Source organism: Talpa europaea, assembly GCF_964194135.1.
Source record: "Talpa europaea genome assembly, chromosome: X".
In the NCBI taxonomy this organism is placed as follows: Eukaryota; Metazoa; Chordata; class Mammalia; order Eulipotyphla; family Talpidae; genus Talpa; species Talpa europaea.
The window spans coordinates 83,201,895-83,224,897 of record NC_140081.1 but is presented as its reverse complement, the minus strand read 5'-3'; the positions used below and the strand labels follow the sequence as shown (position 1 = coordinate 83,224,897).

General features: G+C 42.3%; 1 protein-coding gene across 3 annotated transcripts in view; it reads left to right on the top strand.

The window, feature by feature from the left end:
- The window catches only part of HS6ST2 (heparan sulfate 6-O-sulfotransferase 2), a gene marked incomplete at its 3' end in the record, with an annotated part of 256,996 nt that overhangs the window by 172,466 nt on the left and 61,527 nt on the right, over positions 1-23,003 (top strand). Inside the window, exon 3 of one of the 3 annotated variants that reach the window (XM_084258027.1) lies at positions 12,053-12,085. The exons of the other annotated variants lie outside the window; for them this stretch is intronic. Coding sequence (XP_084114153.1) covers positions 12,053-12,085 — 33 coding nt within the window. The remainder of the gene's footprint in view (positions 1-12,052; positions 12,086-23,003) is intronic. 3 annotated transcript variants of the gene reach the window in all.

Genomic DNA, 23,003 nt, shown 5'->3' with positions numbered 1-23,003 from the left:
GTAAGCACGTGTGGAGGCTCTTCCAGAGCTTTGCGTGGGGAGGGGGGCGGTCTTCTTTCTGCCCTTATGTGCTTTGCTTTTCTCACCAGCCTAAGCATTAATTAAGAGGCCCAGTCCCTAATGCCCAGCATTAGGGTCAATCATTTGGGTTAATTGGGTGTCTCCAATTTAATGGAACTCTTCTCTTGGTATAAGAAATAAAGCTGAGTTTCTGGGAGAAATTGGAACCCTTGTAATTTGCTGATGCGAATAGTAAAATGGTGCAGCTGCTATGGAAAACAGCTTGGCAGGTCCTCAAAAAATTAAACGTAGAATGACCATATGAGCCAGTAATTCTACTTCTAGGCATATACCTAGGAGAAATGCAGATAGGGCCACATGGGAATTTGTACGTGGAGGCCCATAGAAGTATTAATCTTGACCATGAGAAAGCAGAAACAACCCACATACTCATTGATGGATGAATGGATAACCAAAACATGGTGTAGCCATCAAATGGAGTATTGGGGGGCTGTCAAAAGGAGTGATATGCTGCTACATGCTACAACATAGATGAACCTCAAAAACTTTGTGCTAAGTGAAGAAAAAGACAGACTAAAAAGGCCACATATTTTATTATTGCAAGGATATGAATTACCCAGAATTTGCGTATCCAAAACGCAAATTCATAGCGACAAAAAGCAAATTGGTGGTTGCCAGGAACTAAGGGAAAGGAACTACTGCTTAACGGGCATGGAGCTCCTTTTGTCTTTATGAAAATGTTTTTGAACTAGATAGAAGTGGTAGTTGAATAACAGATGAATGTACCAAATGCCACTGAAATGTACACTCTAAAATGGTTAATTTTACATTGTGTGAATTTCACCCCCAAGAAATACAAAAACAAACACACACACACAAAACTCCTGAATTCCTGACTTATGACCTCTCTTGGGGTAGTTTTTCTCATGAGTGTTTGTGATATCAGGAAATCCAATCACTCCTGTGAACTTCTCCTGAGTGGAAAATGTACTAATCACAACTTGTAGGTAGTTTCAGCCCCTGCAGAGCTACTGTTTATGATGTGTGGTTTTCCACAGGGCTCATCTCATCGTAGGCTATGGGAAGCAGGTGTCTCGCTCACCTTTGTATTCCCAGCCTAAGTGCACTCTTGGCATGTAGGAGACATTCATAGTTGTTTATCAAATGAATAACTGGCTGTGTTTATTGTTTCTCCTTATTCATCTTCATCCCCCTGCCACAGGTGCTCAGGACAGATCTGTACTTGTCTGTGGGTGGGGATGAGATTTAGATGCATTTTATGTTTATTAATTCTGGATAGCCATACCATGGAATATTATTTAGCCATGAAAATGAACGTGGTACTGATACATGCTTTAACATGAATAACCCTTGAAAACATTATTCCAAATAAAAGAATCCAGTCACAAAGATGGCATACTGTATGATTCCATTTATTTGAAATGTCCAAAATAGGTGAATCCACAGAGAAAACCAGTGGTGGGCAGGGCCTGGGAGAGATATGGTAGTGACAGATAATGGGTGCCAGGTTTCTTCTCAAGGTAATGAAAATGTTCTAAAATCATGGTTATAATGGAACGCATCTGTGAACATACTATAAGCCACTCACTTGTACACTTAATCGGGGAATTGTGTGGCATGTGAATTATATCTCAGTAAAGCTATTAATAATTTAGATATATGTCAGAGAAATAAAAACTGAAAATGGAATCAAAGACGAGTATGACCTTTTTGGGAGGGAGAGATCACCATAAAAAATTTAAAATATAGCCCTAATATATTCAAAGAGTTTTTTTTTCTTTTTTTAAGAGAAAGATTCCTTTACGTTGGGCTTCCCATGAGCAGCAACTCATGTGAGTTTCCAGATCATCACCTAGCTGATGAGGGCTGGGAGTAAAGTCTCTTAAAGGCAGAATGTGAAGGGCAGCTGCCAGCTGCCTGGAAGCTGGAAATTGATCAGAATGCGTGTCAGTGGGAAAGGAAAGCAGGATTCCCTTTACAGAAGTCCAGAAGCCTGGTACTGTCTCTACTGCACTGCCTACCTCCACACCCCCAGTTTGATTGGGAGGAGGGAGCAAGCAGCCTAACCATGTGCCAGCTGTGAGTCAGCAATTCAGCAAGTCCAGCTTTAAATAAGCAGTTTCATATTCTTCCTCCTACTCCTGGGGGCATTCCCCATTACCTCAGCACCCATCAGCTTTCCTGCAGGAGGAGACACTGATGCCCGAATCCCTGTTGCTGAGGGCTCCTAACTGGCCTCTTGACTCACCTCCCTGGCATAGATTGCCTTGCTTAGAAGACTCCCAAATTGGAAGGCATGAGGCCCAGGAGAGGGTTATGGCCCTATTATGAAATAACTATTTGACCATGGACCATGGACAAGTCCCTTTCTCACTCACGGTCTGTAAAATGCAGAGGTTGAGTTTGATGGTTTCTAAGGGTACCTTCCAGCTTTCGTGGGTTTTTCAGCGATGTCTGGGTCCAGTTGTGAGCAGTCTGGGTTACCACGCTCGAGTTTGGACGCCATCTCTTGGCAAACACAGCTATATCCTACGGCAGCAATTCTCTTCACGGTCATTGCATGGGTTTTCTTGGAATGAGGTGCGTTCTGGCACTTCTTCCCATGATTTTTCTTGGTCATCTTGCCTTGGAATTTTCTGGATTCTGTTCATACTTAATTTAATTGAACTTTCTGTAGATAAGAAATATGGGTACAATGGCAAGAAGCCCCCTGCTGGAGTAAGAGAGAAAGTAAGGGAGACAGGGAGAAGAGGGAGAGAGTGAGGTAGAGAGGGAGAGAGAGAGAGAGAGAGAGAGAGAGAGAGAGAGAGAGAGAGAGAGAGAGCGCGCTGATCGACCCGCCAACCTCCTTTTCTCTGCAGGCCCTGGCCCACCCACCACCACCTGATTTATGTCCTGGGGAGCAGCAGAGCCATAGTGAAAATTTACATCCGGTTTTCATCTTCAAATGAGCTACTGCCTCTCTTCCTTGTGTATTCAAGTGCTTGGCACTCATAGCCTGCAAGTTTATCCTAGAATTCAAAATGAAAAACGGCCCCACGAGAAGCTCCAAGACAGGCATACAAGGAATCACTGCGGGACGCGCCGTAGCCCAGGGTAGCAAGGGCACCGCCCCGCGCCGCTGCGATGTGTGCGCAGATTGTCTGCAGGGACACTCTCCACATTAGCGCCCCTGGCAGGGGTGGCACTCAGCACGGTGGGAAGCGAGATCAGGGGGCATTGAATAGTCCCATCTCGCCACCTTCACTTATTAGCTGTGTGACCTTGCCCATTTACTCTGTGAACCTCGCCTGACTTACAAGTAGAACCAGAAGGGTGCCCACCTTCCAGTTACACTACAGCCCAGTGACTGATGAACCTGGGTGCTGACTTCCTACAGCCTCGAAGCAGAGTGATTAGTAATGCGAGTTCCTCTGAGCCTGTTTTCTCATCTATACCATGGCTGTGCACTTTGGTTCGGGATAAAAGGAGGTAGTTCCTGGACAGGTGTGTGGGTGGCTGGCATGCGGTACTCACTCAGAGTTACTGGTGTGATTGTTTGTCCTTTAGGTGTAATTTCCACTAACTTTAGAAAGATCGCCCGGGTACTCCTTCAGACCACTGGGCAAGCTTGTCCCATGTTTTGAATTCCTGGGGTAGAAGCACACAGGTTATTTTGCTATCTGGTTTTGAAACTTCAGGCAAGACATGAAACTGAGGAAGAAGACCTGTTTCCTCATGAAAGCAAAGGCTTTGCCCTAACAATGGTGCTAACATCTTCACTTTGAAAGTTGATGAAAACCCACAAAAGTGTTCAACTGAGTGTGATTTTTCAGAAAGCATCACATCCACCCATAGCAGGGGGGTGAATGCAATTATGAATATTTTATCTACCAAACAGAAAGACCTTTCTAGCCAGGGGTCTCAAGCATAGCACTGGCCCTTTTGATTTGGCACATGGACAGATACTAGCAAGGTTAATATGGTCAAGAACAGCAGTGATTTAGAAGTCTTTACTGCAGATTTTTGACAATGAAATGCATTATATAGATACTATAGACAATGTATTATGTGGCCAATGAGGGGTGTTTTTCATTTTTATACCCAAATTACTGGTTATGGGAAATTGAGTAGGTTTTATTGAGCACCTGGTTTGTGCCCTCTGTTAGATACTAATGGAGATCACAAGGAGGTCACCGTTTTGTAGAGAAAAATGAGACTGAGAGGTTTGAAGTGGCCAAGGGAAAGTGACGGAGCTGAGATTCCAAATTAATTCTGTTGGCTGAGGCCTCTGATCACCTGGTCTAGCACATTGCCTGCCTCTTCATAGGCTCACCAGCTCACTCTGTTTGGGACAGGAAGTTGCAGACCAAGTCCATTACCACATTTTGACTTCAGCAGAGATGGAAGCTCTTGGCCTAAAGCAAGATACATGTGTCCAGAATGGACCATTCCATGGTTCTCTCCTGCCTGATCCAGTTAGACTCGAGTGAATATTTCCTGAGAACGATCTCGATCCTTATTTTAGCACTTGCCAAATCATTACTTATTGCTCATTCAGGACTTTTTCATGCTATGTGTTTTAAACATGTTCAAATGTGAATGGAGCAGTTATATATGAAATTGGCAGCTTGCATTCCTTTGTGTCAGCATGGAATATGTGGAATTCAAGGAAGTAGCAGCCCCCCCGTGAAACTGACAGTAAAAGGTAGAGTGGAAACTGCCCCTGCTGATTTGAACCAGTGCTGAAATAGCCTTCACTGCAGACATTTCAGACTCCCAAAGTGAAATACAGAAAGAAAATGGGATGAAATAAAACGCACACACACACATTTTATATATAGAAGTGACACATTCGCAGGCCCGTATCAACACTAAGCAGACCCTGTGACACCCAGAAAGTTAAGGGATTCTTTTTTTTTAAAGATTTATTTATTTATTTATACAAGAACCGGGGGACAGGCCAGATGCACGGGAGGGTGAGAGGATTCACCAGAGACAGAGCAGGGAACAAAACAGGCACACTGACAAAATACACTGCTGAGGGGAGCAGCGGGCGCGACAGGAGAGGTCTGACGCACCATGTGGGACCCTCGCCGGCCGGTCGGGATCAAACCGGCACTGCAGAGGCTGCGGACATCTTCACAGCACTGAGCTCAACCACCTGCGCCATCAGGGAGGCCCCTAAGGGATTCTTAATGGTCTGTTCTTCCTTCAGGGCAAAAGTATATATGTGATTAAATTGAGGAGACATGTTGCTGGAACCTACCAAACACATACAGATGTTCGCATCTGGGGAACGCTAAAATACATTCAGAAATGGCTGCCAACTTTCAAAGGGTGGAGTCAGCCTCTTTGTGCGTGCACCTTAAATTATGAGTCAAATAGCGCCCCCACATTGTGAGAGGGGGTGCTTCTCAGAAGGGAGGACAAGTGAGATTTTCTTTTATGGTCCTCATTTTTTTTTTGGTATTGTTTTACTTTGTTCAGTGCCAACACACTCCTTTTGCTGCTTTTTGAAAAATCTAACCAGGTAGGTGCTTTCGTATGCCTTAGCAAAGAACACACCCCGACAGGGACAAGCTGCAGCTAAACTCATTACTCACAAAACCAGGAGTCCCTCAATCTCCAGATTCTTAATTAGATCAGCACTAGAGGGCACTCTTATGATGCCAAAATGGGTGAATTTTACTAAAAGCTGGTGGGCGGGTGGGGTGAGCGGAGGGTCTGGATGTAGCAAGGACTGCAGACCACAAACAGCTCAGAGAAGACATTTGCAACAGGGAATTAATTGATTGGCTGGCCCGCAGATAAGGAAACCTTATTTGGAAAGAGCTGTGTGGCAGTCTTTCTCATCAGATCCACTTTGTTTCCAAAGCATGCTTGGGGTTTGGACAGTACATGGCCAAGGAATTAGGCATTATTTTGCAAAATAAAAAGAATGTAAGAATCATGGTTTATCACCACCACCTGACTGTAGTAAAAGCACATTTAGCAGAAAACAAAACACGAGGCAGAAGCTTAGGAAAATGTGTTTACAATTTAACAGCTACTGGAAAAGAAGAATTTAAAATCCTTGGCATCTTTTATGGCTATATCCCCAGCCTTTTGCAGCTATTGCTCTTGGAGTTGTCCTTGAGGGTTGTGTGGTCGGGGCCTGCTTACTGGGGCCCCGGTAGGTGCTCATGGCCCCAGGGTGGGTAGTATGCTGTCAGGGAGAAGGACCAGTAGAGTTGGGTACTGCTCTTGACTCTGCCACAGATGTGTTCTGTGATCTGCACAAGTCCCTGCCTCCTCAGAGTCTCAAGTTCAAGAAGGGTTTGGCAGCACTGTTGGTTTCTAAGCGATCACGAAAAGACATCTCCCCAGTGCTCAGAGTCTGTGATAGACAATTGCAGGAAAAACTGCAATATTGGTTATTTCTAGTAGCCACTTAAGTTCTGAATTCAAACATGGGGTAGAAGGTAACTCCTTGTTGTCAGTAGAGAGGGCACTGAAAGGATTTGCTAGCCTAGAGGACAGATCTGCCCTTATCAGTCACTCCTTTAAGTTTATCACCCACGCTGACTCCAGGGGATAAGAAACCAGCAGATAATCATGGAAGGGCCAGTGATGAAGCTAGAATAGCTCTGTGTTACAGTCTCTCATTCAGTGGTGTCCATAGAGAGAGATGGGGGACAAATCTCTATCCAAAATGTTTCCTCTCTAAATGTCATAAGACTGGGGGTTGGACCCTTTCAGGGTCATTTTTGTGGGTCTAGAAGACTTTGTAGTCTTAAGATGTTCTTACCCTAAGGCAGTGGAGCTGGCAGGGAGAGAAGGCCAGGAGGATGGTCTGTCTGTGAGCCAGGTTTAGTATCTTAGGGGAGGAGACACTGTGAAGGGAGGAGACCTCACAATAATGCCAAAGGCTGACCTCCAGGTGACTAAAACAAAAAATCATGCAATAGGTGTTGCAAAGGATATCCCGATTCCAGTATTCTCAGGGAGGCCCTGAGAATAGACCCAATTTCTGGCAACCTTGGCATGGAACCAGGAGAGAAGACGCAAGAAGTTAAACAATAGAGCATAGATGCTGGGGACTGTCCTCCCCTATATCAGTAACTGTGGTCATTTTCGACATGGTGTCCATGAACACTGATTTTGAAGAGCAGGTCTGTTCCCACGGTAGTCGGTGGCTTGGAGACCCGCAGCCGGGGGCCCTGACCCAGGCCTGCAGGGACTCACTATACTTCCAGGATTCTTTACTCAGCTCCGCTGGAGAGTTACTGAGTGCTGCCGTGGACCCCAGACTCTGACACCGTGTTTCCATGCATGGTCTCACCTAATCCTCACAGGCGCCTTGTGAGGGGCACATTGGCCTCGCTACAGTTGGCTTCTGTTCTGGCTGGCTGCTATTTTGATTTGTCAGTGCCCACGCCACAGTGATTGTTAGGCTATGTTGAATGTCACTGCAGGTGTAGGTCTACTTGCTTGCCGTTTGTAGATGAAAAAATCGATGCTGAGAGTAAGACACCTCTGCAGTGCTGTGCCACAAGTACATGAAAGAGCCTGGATGAGAACCCAGTCTTTGTGTCTCTGGGCTCATTCCCTGGCCTCATGCCACCTGTGCACTCGTGTGGGAGCAGACGGCAGGGGCCAAGTCTTTTCATGCTTGGCAAGTAAAAAACATAAGTAGCCTCTTTTCTTTTCTCTCTCTCTCTCTCTCTTTTTTAAAGAGTTATTTATTTATACAAGAGCTGGGGCACAGGCCAGATGTGCGGGAGGGTGAGAGGATTCACCAGAGACAGAGTGGGGAACAGAACAGGCAGACTCACAACATACACTGCTGAGGGGAGCAGGGGGCGAGGCAGGAGAGGTCTGCTGTGACATGTGGGATTCTCGCCGGCCCCGGGATTGAACCCGCGCTGCAGAGGCTGCGGACAGCTTCACAGTGTGGCGCTCAACCACCTGCGCCACCAGGGAGGCCCTTTTTCTTTTTCTTTCCTCCCTCCCTCCCTTCCTCCCTCCCTCCCTCTCTTTCCCCTCCTCTTCCCCCCTCTTTCCCCCTCTCCTCCCCTCTCCTCCCCTTCCCTATATTTTTTTTTTGGCTTGTTTTGGCCTAGGAGCTTCAGAAGTATCCATGCCTTTTGTCGGGCTCCTCCATTTTGTCCTACCAGTTTGAGCAAGAGCCCTTTACCTGGGACTTTGTGGGCCTCAGACCGTTCTCATCCAGGAGACCAGATTTAGCATGCAGAATAAGTATTTTTTTTTATCATGAGGGTATACTGTGTTTGGTTCTCAGAGACAAAATATGGCTGTGGTCTGAGATACAAAAGGAGGCGGTGGGTAATTGAGCACCAGCAGTGCAGTAGGTGAGACCCGGATGAGGTGGAAGGGCCTGGTCAGTGGGGAGGACGTGGGAAATCAGTGGCACAGTAACCCACCCTGGGTTTGGGAGTAGGTGAGATGGTCAGCAAACCCATCCAGTGGCAGGAACCAGAGAGGTTGAGTGGGCCATTTTCTTGGCAATTCTCAGACAGGGCTAGGACAATGGTTCCCACAGAGTGAATTATTTGTCACATATTTGCAGTCAGATATAAGCGGGTTGATCTGTTGGTGTGGGTTTTCTTTTAAAACCCCTTTTGCAAAATCTGAGCGCCTGTGTAGCCTGTATCTGGGAGTGTGTGGCAGCAATTGCCAACATCCCAGGCTCCTGGCAGATGAAGAAGCTGCTTGAGTAGAAAGAGAAATGGGGGGTGGGGGTGGGGGGGTGGGGGGAGTTAGCTGTTCATCAGCTATATTTTCCTTGTTATTCTCCATTAACTTTCCTTGTATAACTTTTCCATCCTAAAAGAAACAGCCACTGTATATTTCAAATTAACAAAGCTGGTTCCCTGGATGGAATGATGATTGGCCACATTTCAATTTGGCTGTTGTGGTCTGGGCCATGCTCTCATTTACTCATAAGCTCAGAATGTTGGGCTCTGGTCTGTGAATTACTAAGGACATGTAATACTGAGAAAACAACGAGGGATTGCTGTACTTTTAACTAACTTGGCATCAAAATGAAAGGCAAAATATTGGCACTGAAGGATTTTTAAAAATCACCTTGTGAAAATCCTTCATTTTATATGGGTCCCTGAGAGAGTGAAGAGAATTAACCCACAATCAAATGAATCATTAGTAAAAACCAGGATTAGAAAGCAAGGATCTGGATTTTTTAAGGGAAGGACTGTCTGATTTTTGTATCATCCAGTTTTTCCTAGGTCTTAATTTGGATCCTTAAACTGAAGAGATGATAGCTTCACCGTTACTTCTCAAACCCCTGAGTATCAACCCTCACAATATAAATGCTGGGGCGGGGGAGGGGAGAGTGAGTGTTTTCGGATTATTATACATCCCCATTTGGAGTTTTGGAGCCTTCCAAGTCTCCCCCCAATTTCCATTCCTCCAATGATGTGTGTGTGTGTGTGTGGGGGGTGCGTGCATGCACATACACACGCTTTTCATTTTCACTTTTTTTCCTTTCCTTACTAATTTGACATTTAAGCTGCAGCAGCCACTTGAGGGATATTTAGCCAAATCTCTCTCTCTAACCTAGGTCCAGAGGAAGGTTACTCATTGCTCCTTCTACATCAGATGTCTGGGGCCTGGGCTGGATAACCACAGCTCCTTGGGTCCGCGATGCTGTTGCTTTCCCCACGATGTGGCTCACTGAGGGGTCACAACCCAATCTCAGAGTGTCCCCCACACTGGCTCCTATAGAACACTCCAACACCCAAGGAGAAAAACTGCCAGATATGGCCTTGTATTGCTTCCTATTTGTGCAATATCATAAGGTGCAGGCACACGGTTCTCTATGGGCGCAGATACGCCGCCTGGCAGACACACCCTTTGGAAGGACTTTGCACAAGGAGAAATCATGAATAAAGAGAACATCCTTCCAATCAGAAAGAACTTTCTTTTGAATGAAAAAGAATGTTGAATTTGATGTCTCTGGATATGTCTTCCATACATAAGTAAAGTCGGGGGAAGCACATTCCCAGAGCTAATAACACGGTGTGTTTCTGTGGAACTCTTTTCCAAGCAGATGATCTAAAATAATCTTCCATAAGATTGTAAACTCCATGAAGGCAGGGTATTTGTGTCTGTTCTTTTTACCACTCAGTACCTATACCAATGCCTGTCACAAATAGTAGATACTTTGAAACTACCCAGCATGATTAAAGGGTCTTTTACAAAGATTCCATTTAAGAATGTTCCCAGAGAGTGTGGGAGGGGTGGGGAGATTTCATAAAGTTTATTTTTGTCCTAATCAATATCCCTTTCCTTTCTTTATCTTTTTCCCCATGATCTTTCGTCCACTTGGGATGGTGGCCCATCGTTTTGATTGATGCGCCTGTGACATCTCCATGACTCATCACTGAACACTTCACCTCTGGCAACGTGGACGCCCAGGTAAGGCAGTGAGTTTCCAAAAGTCTTCTCAGTGCAGTCATTGGGCAAGCTATAAGAGGGAGTTGAGTTTACAGAGAAATTTTAAAATATTATCATCTCAGGAGACAATAGTTCCTTCATTTAAAGTGCTGTTTGGTCCAGTCCCCACCTGAATCAAAATGTACATATTATATTATTTGAGAATTTCTATTAGTGCAACAAAGTGAAAGTTACGGTTTTGGGAAGTGCTACATATTTGGGTTTGGAATTTTCTGATCCTAAGAATCACCCTATAGTTTTATATTTATTGTTTTCTCGTGTTTATTTTTGTATTTTTCACCCAGAGTTGTGTTCTTTTTTGTTCATTGGTCAAGTGCCATAGATGGGGTTCTAGCCTCTCTTCACAGTGCAGGGAAATTAAATGATGAAGCAGGTCAGAACACTCCAGGTAACTTCTTTCTTGTGACTGCAATGGCACAGGAGCACTTGGGGCCTGGGTGGTGAGTCAGCTAATGGGGTGTCTAACTGATCTGATCTCAGGACTCACCAAGCACATATCTTTTTATTTTTCATAACACTTGCTTCTCTAGTCATCTTAATGAGTCACAGAACCAGAAAAGGAAGATTTAGCCATACCAGGCAGTGATAAAGGGTCTAATATTGCTTCTCAAAGGATGATGCAAGGGCTTTGCTGCTAGTCATGCTATTAAAGTCTCTCTTAACTCACTTCTAAAACGTCCAGACATATTTGATGTACAGAAACACTTCTCCCAAAAAATGTACGTGCCATATAACTTGTTCTGGGCACAAAGTGCTATCACATTGTAATACCCCTTGTTTGGGCTGAATAGAAACAAATAGCCAAATGAACCAACTGGAACCTTAAATTAGCAATTCACCCATGCACATCATCACAGTTCCTGTTAGTATCAGAAATTTATGTCGTAGAATTAGTGTTTGTGACTCTGAAGACATATATTATGAAAACACCTAAGGATTTTTTTTTCTTTGAATGGAGAGATGTTGCTTACTTTGATGAATGTCTTGCCCTTGGGTGAAAGGGACTAGAGCGATGATTTATGTATCACTTTGTGTGTGCTTTGAATTTTCATCTTCTTAAAGCGTATCAGCAAAGTATAATCATTTTTTGTTTTCCTTTTTCTTATTTGTGTTTCATATATTCCCAATAACACGAAAAATCCCTGTAAATTCCTTGTAGGACTTTTCAATCATGCATTTCCATTTTAGTGATGCCATAGTGTTTATTTTGTTTTAGTTTTTGGTTTATCGACTTTTTTTTTTTTTTTTTTGCTTGGATTGCCATTGCTTGTGTGAAAGAATGGAAATAGTGGTAGATCTGTCATTCTTGGCCCGTAGTCCTCCAGTGGTCTGGTTCTCAGTCTGCCCCTTTCAGCCCTCTGATTCGTAAGACCTACCCCCTCAGTACTAGAGAGGAACTAATGAGGAGCATAGAGGAGGAACCATCCATGAGCTGTTGTCTTGCAATTTGGGAAGCTAGAAAAATATGCCATCAAAGCAAAATGGAAAACTTGTATTATGTTAACTCTTCTGGAGCTCTTGCTAGTGCCTGGTTTTACTGTTCCTTTAACAGGTGGAGGATTTTTCAGATACTAGATGCGACAAGGTAAGTGACGATGTCTTTTTAGTTTACGAACCTATAGAAGCTAGAACAAACAAATCTAGTTCAGCAATGGGGTGAATGTCTAGGGTCAGCACCCCTACAATTGGGAAGTAGGCCACTAGCTTCCTTTTCTTTTTGCTGCAATAGGGTGGCACAGTAGAGTCTTTTGTTACGAAGACCCATCACCAGGTGTTCTTCATGTGCTTCAGGCATGCCCGCCTGTCGTTAGAGTGGCTAGTGATTTAGGGAGCAACTAGGTCAGCATTTCATTGAAGGGAAATCAATTATTTGAAAATATCAGGGTTTTTATGGTGTGTAAATATGTCGACTTGCAAGGTAGACTAATCCCATTGGCCAGGGGCCTTTATGACATGAACCTTGTAGCAGAACAAATCTGATCAAAGGCAAGAAAGTTCCTGTCAGTGTGAGTGAGGGGGGCTGAGAATGTTCCAAGATGCTACCCTTGTGAGAACCACCTGTTGCCACTAGCTGTACCATCAAATTACCCCCTGAGGGGTCGTGGGTCAGTGTGTGCATAGTTGCTTGACACATTTTTTTTAAGATCATGATGCTCCCCAGTGCAGTAGATGGCCTATAGTAGGTTTACAGGATCCAGAAATATATACCAGCATCTCTGCTTTCTCTTCCCACCCACCTACATCCCATCCTATGCTTCCTGGCCAAATAGGTTAGCAGGAGCAAAGGCTTTTGCCTTGGCATTCCTCCACTAGGGCGGACTCTCATTAAAATAGAACAGATGGGTCATATCTTAGATGCCCAGTTTAGCTTTCAGTAGCTAAGCTCCCATATTCCCATTAGGGCCTCTGTAGATTCATTTGACAGCTGAGAATAGTAAATTCAGTGTTTAATTTCATAGTCAGATTGTAATTCATTGAGATAAATGGTATAGACACACAGAGACACTTAATCATGCAATAGTAACATTGAAGGGCATATAAAGGTCATAGCATGAGTGTCTCATGATGGTTAGAGTAGTAGGTTCTGCTATTTACTAGTGAAGTGACTTTGCTTAAGTTCCGTTCCTGCTTGAGCCTTGATTTTCTCATCTGTAAAACAAAATGGACTGGATGACCATTAAGATAATGCTCCAGAACATAGGGACTATTACCCCTATAATTGCTTTTAGAGGACTATATTGAGAATTTCATTTTTGCTTTAAAATTTGCTGTATGATAGAACCATCTCTCTATAGCAGTTTTGCTATAAAACAAAGCAAATTTTGACATACTCTTTATTTTTATTATGGTGCTGATCAGTTGGACCAGAAGTTATTATGAAAGCAATGTATACCTGGTCTTAGTTTATGAGAAAGGGAGAGAAGAATACAGATGGTGAGATAGAAAATAAATGGCTTTGTTAAATGTCACTGGGACCATTTGAATTCTGGAGGACTGGATGATGGGTGAAAACTATTTGCTAGGCTAGTATATTTTCAACCACTAGTACAAATAACAAAGCAACAATTCATTTGGTAATCCCCATTGTGCATGCAGTTTTATAAATATACAAGATTATGATTATCTCTGCCTCATAATTAACAATTTGCATAAATGCTTGCTATTATTTAGTTGTCTGAATGGATTTCGTAATCCAGAGAAAGAAGTGAACAATCAGTGAGTGGAAGCTATCCCAAATGCCTTGTATTATTGCTACACAAATGCACAGTTAACAGCAATACTAATTGTTTCAGACCAGAACCTCATTTGTTTTTCTATAGACAGTAAAAACATTAATTGCCAGAGTGTCTCTCTCTCTCTCCCTCCCTCTCGTGCGCGCTCTCTCGCTCTCGCTCTCACTCTACCTCTCTTTCTCTCTCTTATAACCAGTCATATCAAAAGGTTTGCAGTTGGTTGTAAGCAAATTTTTTGCCTGAATTTGCAGCATGTAATTTTCTCCTGCAGTTTCCAAGGTTTTGTTTAAGTTAGCAATCAATGCTTCAAGCAACCGAAGACTAATTTTACAATAATTTAACACTTGGCCTCTGTAAATTTAAGGAATAAAAGGATACTGATATACATACCAGTTCTGCTGCTGCACTTACATTCTGCTACATATCCCATACCTTTAAAATTCTTGGCATTAGACCTGCGTATGAAAATCATAGAAAGTCCAGCCTGGAGGGGACTTTTAAGACCATGTTGTCTCAGATGGGTTTGTCAGTATTTGAATATCAGTAACAACCACCAAATCAATGACGCCACACTTTTTTTTTTTTTTTTTTTTTTGGCTTTCAAACCATTGGGAGCTATTGTAGCAAATATATTTGAATTTTTAACTGGTAGTTTGGAATCATGTAAGTTCAACTTATTTTCCAAAAAGCTGAAGCAGATTTCTTTCAGTATACCTTCGTAAGGTTTACCTAAGCATAGCCGTAATGTTGACAGTGTATGTTGCCAAGTCATGGTGGTGGAGATGTCCTATGCAAAGCACTTAGCAAGAGGAGACCCTCCACCAATAGCAGCTCTCTCCCCTCACACACAGACTGCCTGGCTAACATCAGGATAATTATTTCTGCGACTGGGGGTATGGACATTTAGAGTTAAATCTTCCTTAGGTCCAATCCTGGTGCCGCCTCAGTCTAGTAGCATGAACTTGAGTAATTTATTTACCTCCAGTGGCTGTCTGTTTCTTCAGGTGTAAAAATAGCCACCTTATAGAGTGTTACAAGGATTAACTCGAGGTCAGTGCTGAACCCTGTTCCTGGCACTTAGTGAACAAGTAATAAGTGGCAGGGGCCATGATCACCATTGTACCAGTCTCTTTCAACAGTAATATTTGACCTTAAGGTGGTTTGAGGTGCATGCATGTATACACCTGTACACATCTGCATGTGTGCACACTGGGTCCACAAAAACAGCCCTGGTAACACTGCTTTCCCAAAGGTTACCTGCCAACCCCTGTTTCAAAATCCATTGACTTTTCTGACCTCAGTCTTCTTAAGCACTTTGGAGGTTCTGGCACTTTTGCACATCTTTTGTTGCTTGAAAGTATTCATAATTTATCCCGCTTCGCCTCCTGTCTTCTTAATACTTAAGTTTCCTTCATTGGAGCTCTCTTACATGCGCGTGCACACACAGCCTCTCCCTCCCCCTCGCCCCTTTAAATGGAGCCATTCCCAAGGTCCTGTCATTGATCTGCTTCTTTTCTCTTGCTCTGTTCACTCTCTCTGGGTAATTTCATCTCCTCACATAGCTTCACCTTTCACCTCTACGCTAATGATTCCCAAATTGACCTCTCCAATCCTTTGCTCATTCCGGAGCTCCAGGCTAACTCCAATTTCCAATTGCCTGCTGAGCATCTCCAGGGCAGGCTATCCTAGCAGAACTGTAGTCTGGCTTTTGTCATCCTGCCTCAGGAATGCAGATGGGGAATCTAGCTTCAAGAGGTATTAAGAATTGAAAACAAGGAAGGAAATGTGGGCATTCATCTGAGCAGGAGTAAAAGTAGTCTAAGTCAGGAAAGTGGTTCAAAATGAGCTCTCCAGGGAAAGCATGACAAATAAGCTGTGAATTTCGGCTACTAAAAACCAGACAAGTAAATTGGCAATTGAAACAATAAAGGTGTATGCTTTTTAGGGAGAAGGGAGCAACTTTCCTAATGAAATCCGTGTTCAAATTTTAGATGCTGGAATGTTGGCATGTTTCAGGGGAATGTTAATTAAAAGGATCTTGAGACAATTTTTATGGTTAATCTGGTTTCAGTGATTTGTTATACAAAGACACTTGCCCAGAGGAAGGATAATGTTTTCAACCAGAAGGATGCGCGTGTGGAAATTTTAAAAACATTGCGAGTGTGGATGTGTATACACGGGTTGGGTCAAATGTGCCTGAGATTTTGAATGTGTGAAAATAATGCTGTCATAGGCTGGATTTTTTTCTTTCATTTACTCTGCAAGTATTTACCGAATGCCCTCTAGATGCCATACTCTGTGTGAAGCAATGGGACTGTGGACCCAGTGCATATAGAGTCTCCATCTTTAAGCATCCAATACTTTTGTCTTTAGTTATACACAGGCACATTGAGAGCTTCATTTGATCTAGAAATATCTGCAGCATGTGACAAATAGATGATTGTAAACTTGCTGACGATATTAACTACCAAAGAGAAACTTAAGGAAAATAAAATGGTGCCAAAATGGGCAAGAATGTGTATAAATTCAAATTAAAAACTGATTGCTTTCTTTAAATTTAGTAAATATTGAATTACTTTGGGGCTTTACATTGCAAATTGACTCTTAGTATTTCAGACCAGAGGAAGAATGATTCTGCTAGTCCTGAAACTTACTTAGAGCAAAGGGATAGGCAGATCTTGGTTAATGTATACAGAATTATCAGAATTCTTTGTAAATGTGCTGTTCTTACAGACTACTGTCTTAGAGTTCTCGCACAGAGAATATTTCCCTCCCTCCCTCCCTCCCTCCCTCCCTCCCTCCCTCCCTCCCTCCCTCCCTCCCTCCCTTCCTTCCTTCCTTCCTTCCTTCCTTCCTTCCTTCCTTCCTTCCTTCCTTCCTTCCTTCCTTCCCTTCTCTCTCTCTCTCTCTCTCTCTCTCTCTCTCTCCCCTCTCTTTCTATTTTACATCATTGTTCATTTTTATTTTCTAAATTTTATTTTATATATTTTTACATCATTTTTCATTTTTGCACAATGTATGCATTTTCATCTTGGTTATAGTCCCCATACAATTCCCACCCCCCTTGTTTTGATCCCGCTAGAATATTTCTCTTGAAGAAGGGTGATCCATTACCCACCTTCACCAAATTAAGTACAATTCCTCCCAATTGAATCCCTGCCATAAATGTTCCCAGGCTGTCTTACTTTCCAAATGATAATGGTTTAGGAAACCAAGTGAGTTTCTTCCTTTTATCAGTGCCTGCTCTTTAGCCTTTTGTTTGCAAGTCTTACATCCAAGTTTTCTTCCAACCAGCTGTCAATTTCAAAGTCTCTTTCACAGTCACTTTCAGGTCCCAAAGATCCCTTATTGCATTTGTAACCTTGAAACCAAGCATGATGGCCCAGAGCCCCTGCTATGGCTCTGCCATACGTGAATTTCACGACCCTTCTATAGCAGCAAGGCCTTCAGGATTCTCATGGCACAAAACCTTTCATAAAAATGACACCCATATTGACAGGTGTGCCTATTTACTTTGCTCTAAATCAGTTGGAGACATTGATGTGCTCTCATTCTGAGTGGAAGGAAGGAAAATAAAAAAAAAAACAAACAAACAAGAATTCTTGAGTTTATAGTCATAGATATCTCTGTTCTCATGGTTTATATCAACCAGTCTGATCTTTTACTTTTCTCAAATTTATTCATCCAGTAGATACCTGCAGAGCATAAACCATGTTCCCAGCACTTTTCTAGGTCTGGGGACAGTAAGACACACTAGGTTGCTGTCATGTTTCTTAAAGGGCATGTGTGTTGGAGGGACATTCAAAGTGAACAAGTATACAAGTCAGTGAACAAGCTAATCTTAGAATGTCAAGGAAGAAAATAAAACAGTAGACAGGGAATAATGGGATGGGTAGGGAGTAATCAAGGTAAATTTGCTCTTTGACTTTTGCTGGTTTTGTACAGACTTCACTAACACTATCTGTGCCCTTTGGTTTCCCGTGTTTCATACCTCCCTGGATGTAGTGTTCAAAGTATATGATCTCTAAGGTTCTTTTTAGCTCTAAAGTGGTACAATTAGTTGTTTTCAGAGACATGGGCCAAGATTTCCTTCCAACATTCTGTTTAATTTTGTATCGTGAATGTATAAGAACATTTTCAAGTGTATCAGAACTGCTAAGATTAAGCATAAGTTTTCCGGCAAAAGCCAGCTTTATAATTCTTGTAAATGTCACCCGAAGTTAAAACATTGCTTCTTGTTTTAACCTCTGTCAGCCAGGCAACCACTCAGCACCCCAGATGCAATCGTCAGCTTCTTATATGTGAATATCTGAAAGTTCACTGTCCTTTCAGCTTGCCCATAGGAAATCTTCAGAAAGAACCAAGTACCACAAAAGCAAAGGAGGCCCATTGTAAGTTGGCATCAAAATAACATAGCACAGGTGTCATCTGCTAGAGGTAGCTGTCAGGAAAAAGCCTGGTAATTTTCAGACGGCCACTCGGGATTCCGCCAGCCACCCCTGTGCTGTCTTCCTGGGCACTTGGTGCAGTTTGGCACCATGGTAGCAGTGAGAAAGCTTGGCTGCCCCAACTTCCGCACATCTTCCTCTGTCTGCCACCCTTGGCTTTGTGGGAGAGGGTGAGGAAGCAGGAACAGGTGGAGCAGAATGTTGCCAACATCCAAAGTGTCCTTATATCTACCTTCTATATGGTCATTATTCCACTTATTCTTCAGATACTTGGTCATGTTCTAAATATAACAACCAGCTCCAGAAAAATTCCAGAAAAAAGCTGAGCATGATACTTTGGTAAAGGTGTCTGAAGGAGATGAAAATCCAGTAGGGGTTGGTGAACTCCAAGAATGAGTCTCTGATTTACAGTCACATAAGAGTGAGGCTTGCAGAAAACGGTGAGGAAGAAAGCACAGGAAGTTCTGGATGGCTCTTATTTACAGGCTGTGATGTTTTGCAGGTGAGGAGACAGTTGTCCTCCAAGACCATGACTTATCTAAGTACACACAGCAGGCTTGTCGCTGGCTCAGGACAGGAAACCAAGTCAACGTTATCCTGTCTTCTACCTGGATTTGTCATTTTTCTTGCTTTTCCTGTTTAATTTTTGGTGCCACTTCTGTTCACAGCACTTATGGTTCTTTATTCTCAAAGAACAGATCATCAAAAGTGGACAAAACCCCTTAGGAACAGGTAAAGGTCAAAGGGCCAGTGGTCAAAGGGCCATTCGCTGTAACAGAGAATGCAGAGTTACACAGAGAAGAGGTTGGCTGGATTAGAAATAGATCTTAAAACTCAAGACTCAGCTGAAATAAATGAAGAGAGGAAAGCTGTGGCTAAAGACTGGGAGTCTGCAGTGAAATGTGTACATTACCTCTCTAATGTTCATTCTTAACTACAGATGAAGCCTGTTCTCCAGCAAAAGGTTTTAAATACATTTTATTTTAGGCTCTCAGTACTGGATTTTTTTTCTGGGTTTGTTTGTTGTCTCTGCCTTATCTTTCTATTTCACTATTCTCAATGGGTTTTTGTCTGCAATATTTTCCCTGAGTTGGTCTCACTGTCTTGTCCAGGGCATTTGTAGTACTACTATATATCACCGGAAGTCTTATGTGCACGTAAAATGGAGGACACTATTTCACAAGTTAGAAATTACTAGATTATTTCTGTTCCCCTTCCAGGGTTGAAATATTTCCTACTTTGGCAAATTGCCCTTCTTTGAAATCCTCAAATTGCATGGAGACAAAAAATGACTGTCACGGTGGCCCCAGGGGACGGCCTGCCCCTTCCCTTTCATGGGCTTACATTCCAATTTGCTCCATTGATTTTCCAGACAGTTCAGCCTTGCCTTGTCAGACAGACAGTGGAATTCCAAGGGTGCTTCATCAAGGCCTTATTGGGGTTTGAAAACTTGCAGTTTCCTCATTTTGACCATGAGTGTGCTAGAATCCATGTGCCCGTGGCATATGGCAGCACATTGGTCTTTCTTCTCACGGCTTCTACAACTTTTGACTTGATTCCTGCTTGCCACAGGCCACAGATCACCTTCTCTTCTCTCAGAGCTTTTGCTCATTTGTAGGAAGTCCTAAAAGAAAGCTGTTCGTGGACAGCCGTAGAATGTCAGTCATGCAAAATTGGCATAAATAGGCCATTAAATGGACTTTACTGATTGTTTCTGTATTAAAATGTAAATGCACGTGGGACTTTATGAGGAGCCTGTCCATAGTCTTTCTGCCATTTTTTTTATATGAATTGATTTGACAATGTTGTAGATGATGCATGAGACAAAATAGAGACTTTCATATTCCCATTACAGCCTGTTTGCATGGAAGGGAATAAGAGCTACAGGAAGAAATAAGCATTATTGGATGCTCTAGACAGGAGCCATTTTCTGAGCAACACATCTTTTAGATGATCGCCTGCCTTTAGAACATCAGGGGAAGTAATCGCTGTACAAATATTTTTCTGCACAAATACCCTTTCCTGAATAATTAATGAGAATTAATTTCTGATTATATAGGAAAGACAAGGTTTTCAGAAATTCATAAAAGGTCAATGAAATAAACTGAGAGAGACTTAAAAAATTCATTAGTTATAAATGCTGATGTTTTTGATGAGAAAATGAAGTAGGATGGGTGGGTGGGAGCTTTTTGATAAGGACTCTCTGAAAAGCATAGAATGCCGTATCACCGAAGAGCTCGGCGATTTCATCCTCAGTATCGTCAAATGTCATGTTGAGGCATCCAGCAGGAAAGTTCCAAAAGCCTTATTTATTCCTTTCTATATAGGCATCTTCAGCATCTCTTTTATAGTGCTTGTAAAATATCTATAAATAAAATAATTCTGTTGAGGTTAATTTTAATTTCAATCCACATGAACTATAGATAATATGAGTACCTGAACTCCATCTCTCTAAACTGATGAAAGTGAATGCAGGGTGACTGGCGTGGCCCTCTTCCTCAGCCTCCTGTTCTTATAACCATCTCAAGCACTAAGTCTCTGAGTTCCCCTTCTCATGGGGGAGGCGTTTCACATCTTGGCAAAAGAGACTCTTAACTTTTTTTCACAGCCTGCAGTCATCGGTCATTTGGCACTGAGTATGTTGAGACCAAAGGAACCACATGATAACCTTCAATAGATTTGGGAAGAATAGGAGAGCACCTCCAACCTGGTCATTATCCAGTACTGTGATTGAAAATTTAAATTGGTAGAATATATATATATAATTTAAATCGATTCATTTCTCCCATCATTACAAGTGTATTTTTTTGAGCACCTACCATAACCCAGCAGTATTTTAAGTGCTAAGAATTTGACAATTAAGACAGGTAAAGTTCCTGCTCTCAGGGAGCTTACATTCTAGTGGTATGAGCCAGTCAATAAAGCATTGTGATAGGTGTTATGAAAATAATAAGCAGCATACTAGATAAGAAATCAGTGGGAACAGACTTTACCTTTTCAACAAAGTGTATGAGTTTGGGGAACATAAATGATATGGAGTCTGATCTTATAGAAACAGTAGAAAATCAAATTGATTGATAAGTATTCGGGCCCCAAATGGGGGTTATAGGGAATTAATGTAATTTTTTTTTCATGTCAGTAAAAACACATACTATGTGGAGCAGTGGTAAACACTTCCAGGGTTCTAGAAGCAGTGAAAGGGCTCAAACAATGGGTGTTGTCATTCAATGATCCATTTAGGTGTCTGGAGCTATCAACAGCACGGTCCCAATTTCCCTGCCTTTTTAAAATTCTGGTCAATCCTTGTTATCATTGGCAAATGTACTTTAACTATTATGTTGGTGGAGATTATCTTAGCATTGGGAATGAGATATAAAATAAACATTCAGAGATATTCCAAACTATGTAACATAGCTGCAATACACAAAATTTGAGGATGACAGCTTATAATTTAGCCCTTTCAGTTGATTAGCCCAAATAAAGGGAAATTTAATTTATGCTGTTTTGTATCGAATAAATCTGTAGAATGCTAATATACCGTTTTGATGAGATGCAATCCATTCGAGTCTAGGAAAAGATAAAATGCTTATAGACAACAATGTTAAGATGGAGATGAGATGACGGAATCCATGATAGGAGAACTAAAAACCCTTCATGTGCCCCTTCCTGAGCTAACTTAAATGGTTTGTGCCACTTCCCTTTAGTGAATCATAGGTTCTAAAAATTCCGATTGTGTCCCCTGTAAGGAGAACTACTAAGGATGGTTTTATAAAGTGGGAGGAAGCCCATGATTGCCCTTTAATTGCATCTTTATTGTGATCTTAGCTCCCAGCTTTGAGAAGCATTAATCTGTCCAGTGGGTGTTTACTTGAGCAACTGCTCTGCCAGAGATGGTGCCAGGCACTGGGGGTACAGAGGTGAGTCAGTGGGAGATTGTGGATCTCACATTGAACTGGAGACAGAAATAAACATGGCGATGGAATATGGTGCACGATAATGGAAAGGTACACTGTTGGTCGCTCAAAGAGAATATATTAGGTTGAGCTTGTTGGACAGAAGCTATTAAGCTCTGAGTTGCTATAGCAAGTGTTGGAGCAGGTATGATCATTTTCTTTACCTTGAAACATCTCTTTGCAGCCTTGGCATGATTCACAAGCATACATATTAACTTTACTTATCATTTTTTAAAGGCAGGTAGAATAGCCAGATGTAGCTTCAAAATAAGAAGGTTTTATAGGGAATAGTCTAGACTTCCTTCAGGAATGTAGAATCAGAGTGAGTCTGAATAATTCTCAGCTAACCTGCTGTGAGGAACCAGCCTTGATTTTCTTTTCCTTTTCTCTTTTTGTAACACCAGCTCTATTTCCGGCAGCAACTGCAACTGAGCCAAAAGGACAGATTCATTGCCTGTTTGCATAAAACATTAAATAAGCACTGGGCAGAGGATTAAGATAGCCCTGTCTTCTGGGAGCTTATAATCTAAAACAGACAACAAACGGGAAAGGCTATCCATCACACCTGATATACACATTTCCATTCTCATATAAATTCAGAGCAAACAGAGTGGCAAGTCATATTCTACAGAATTTGTGAAACCTCCGGCATACTCTCTCTCTTTAAGTCACTCTCTGCTATTTTGTATATAATATACAATGTTACAATGTTGTTTAAAAAAGTGGGGTTGAGAAACCAACCAATATCTTTTTTTTGCCATCAACAAAAGTTAAATTAGAAAGCATGGATCAAATTAAAAAGGATTCTTGATTTGCCTCGGGGAAATATGTACAGTATTTTCAAATATTCTAAGGTCAGGGTCAACTTG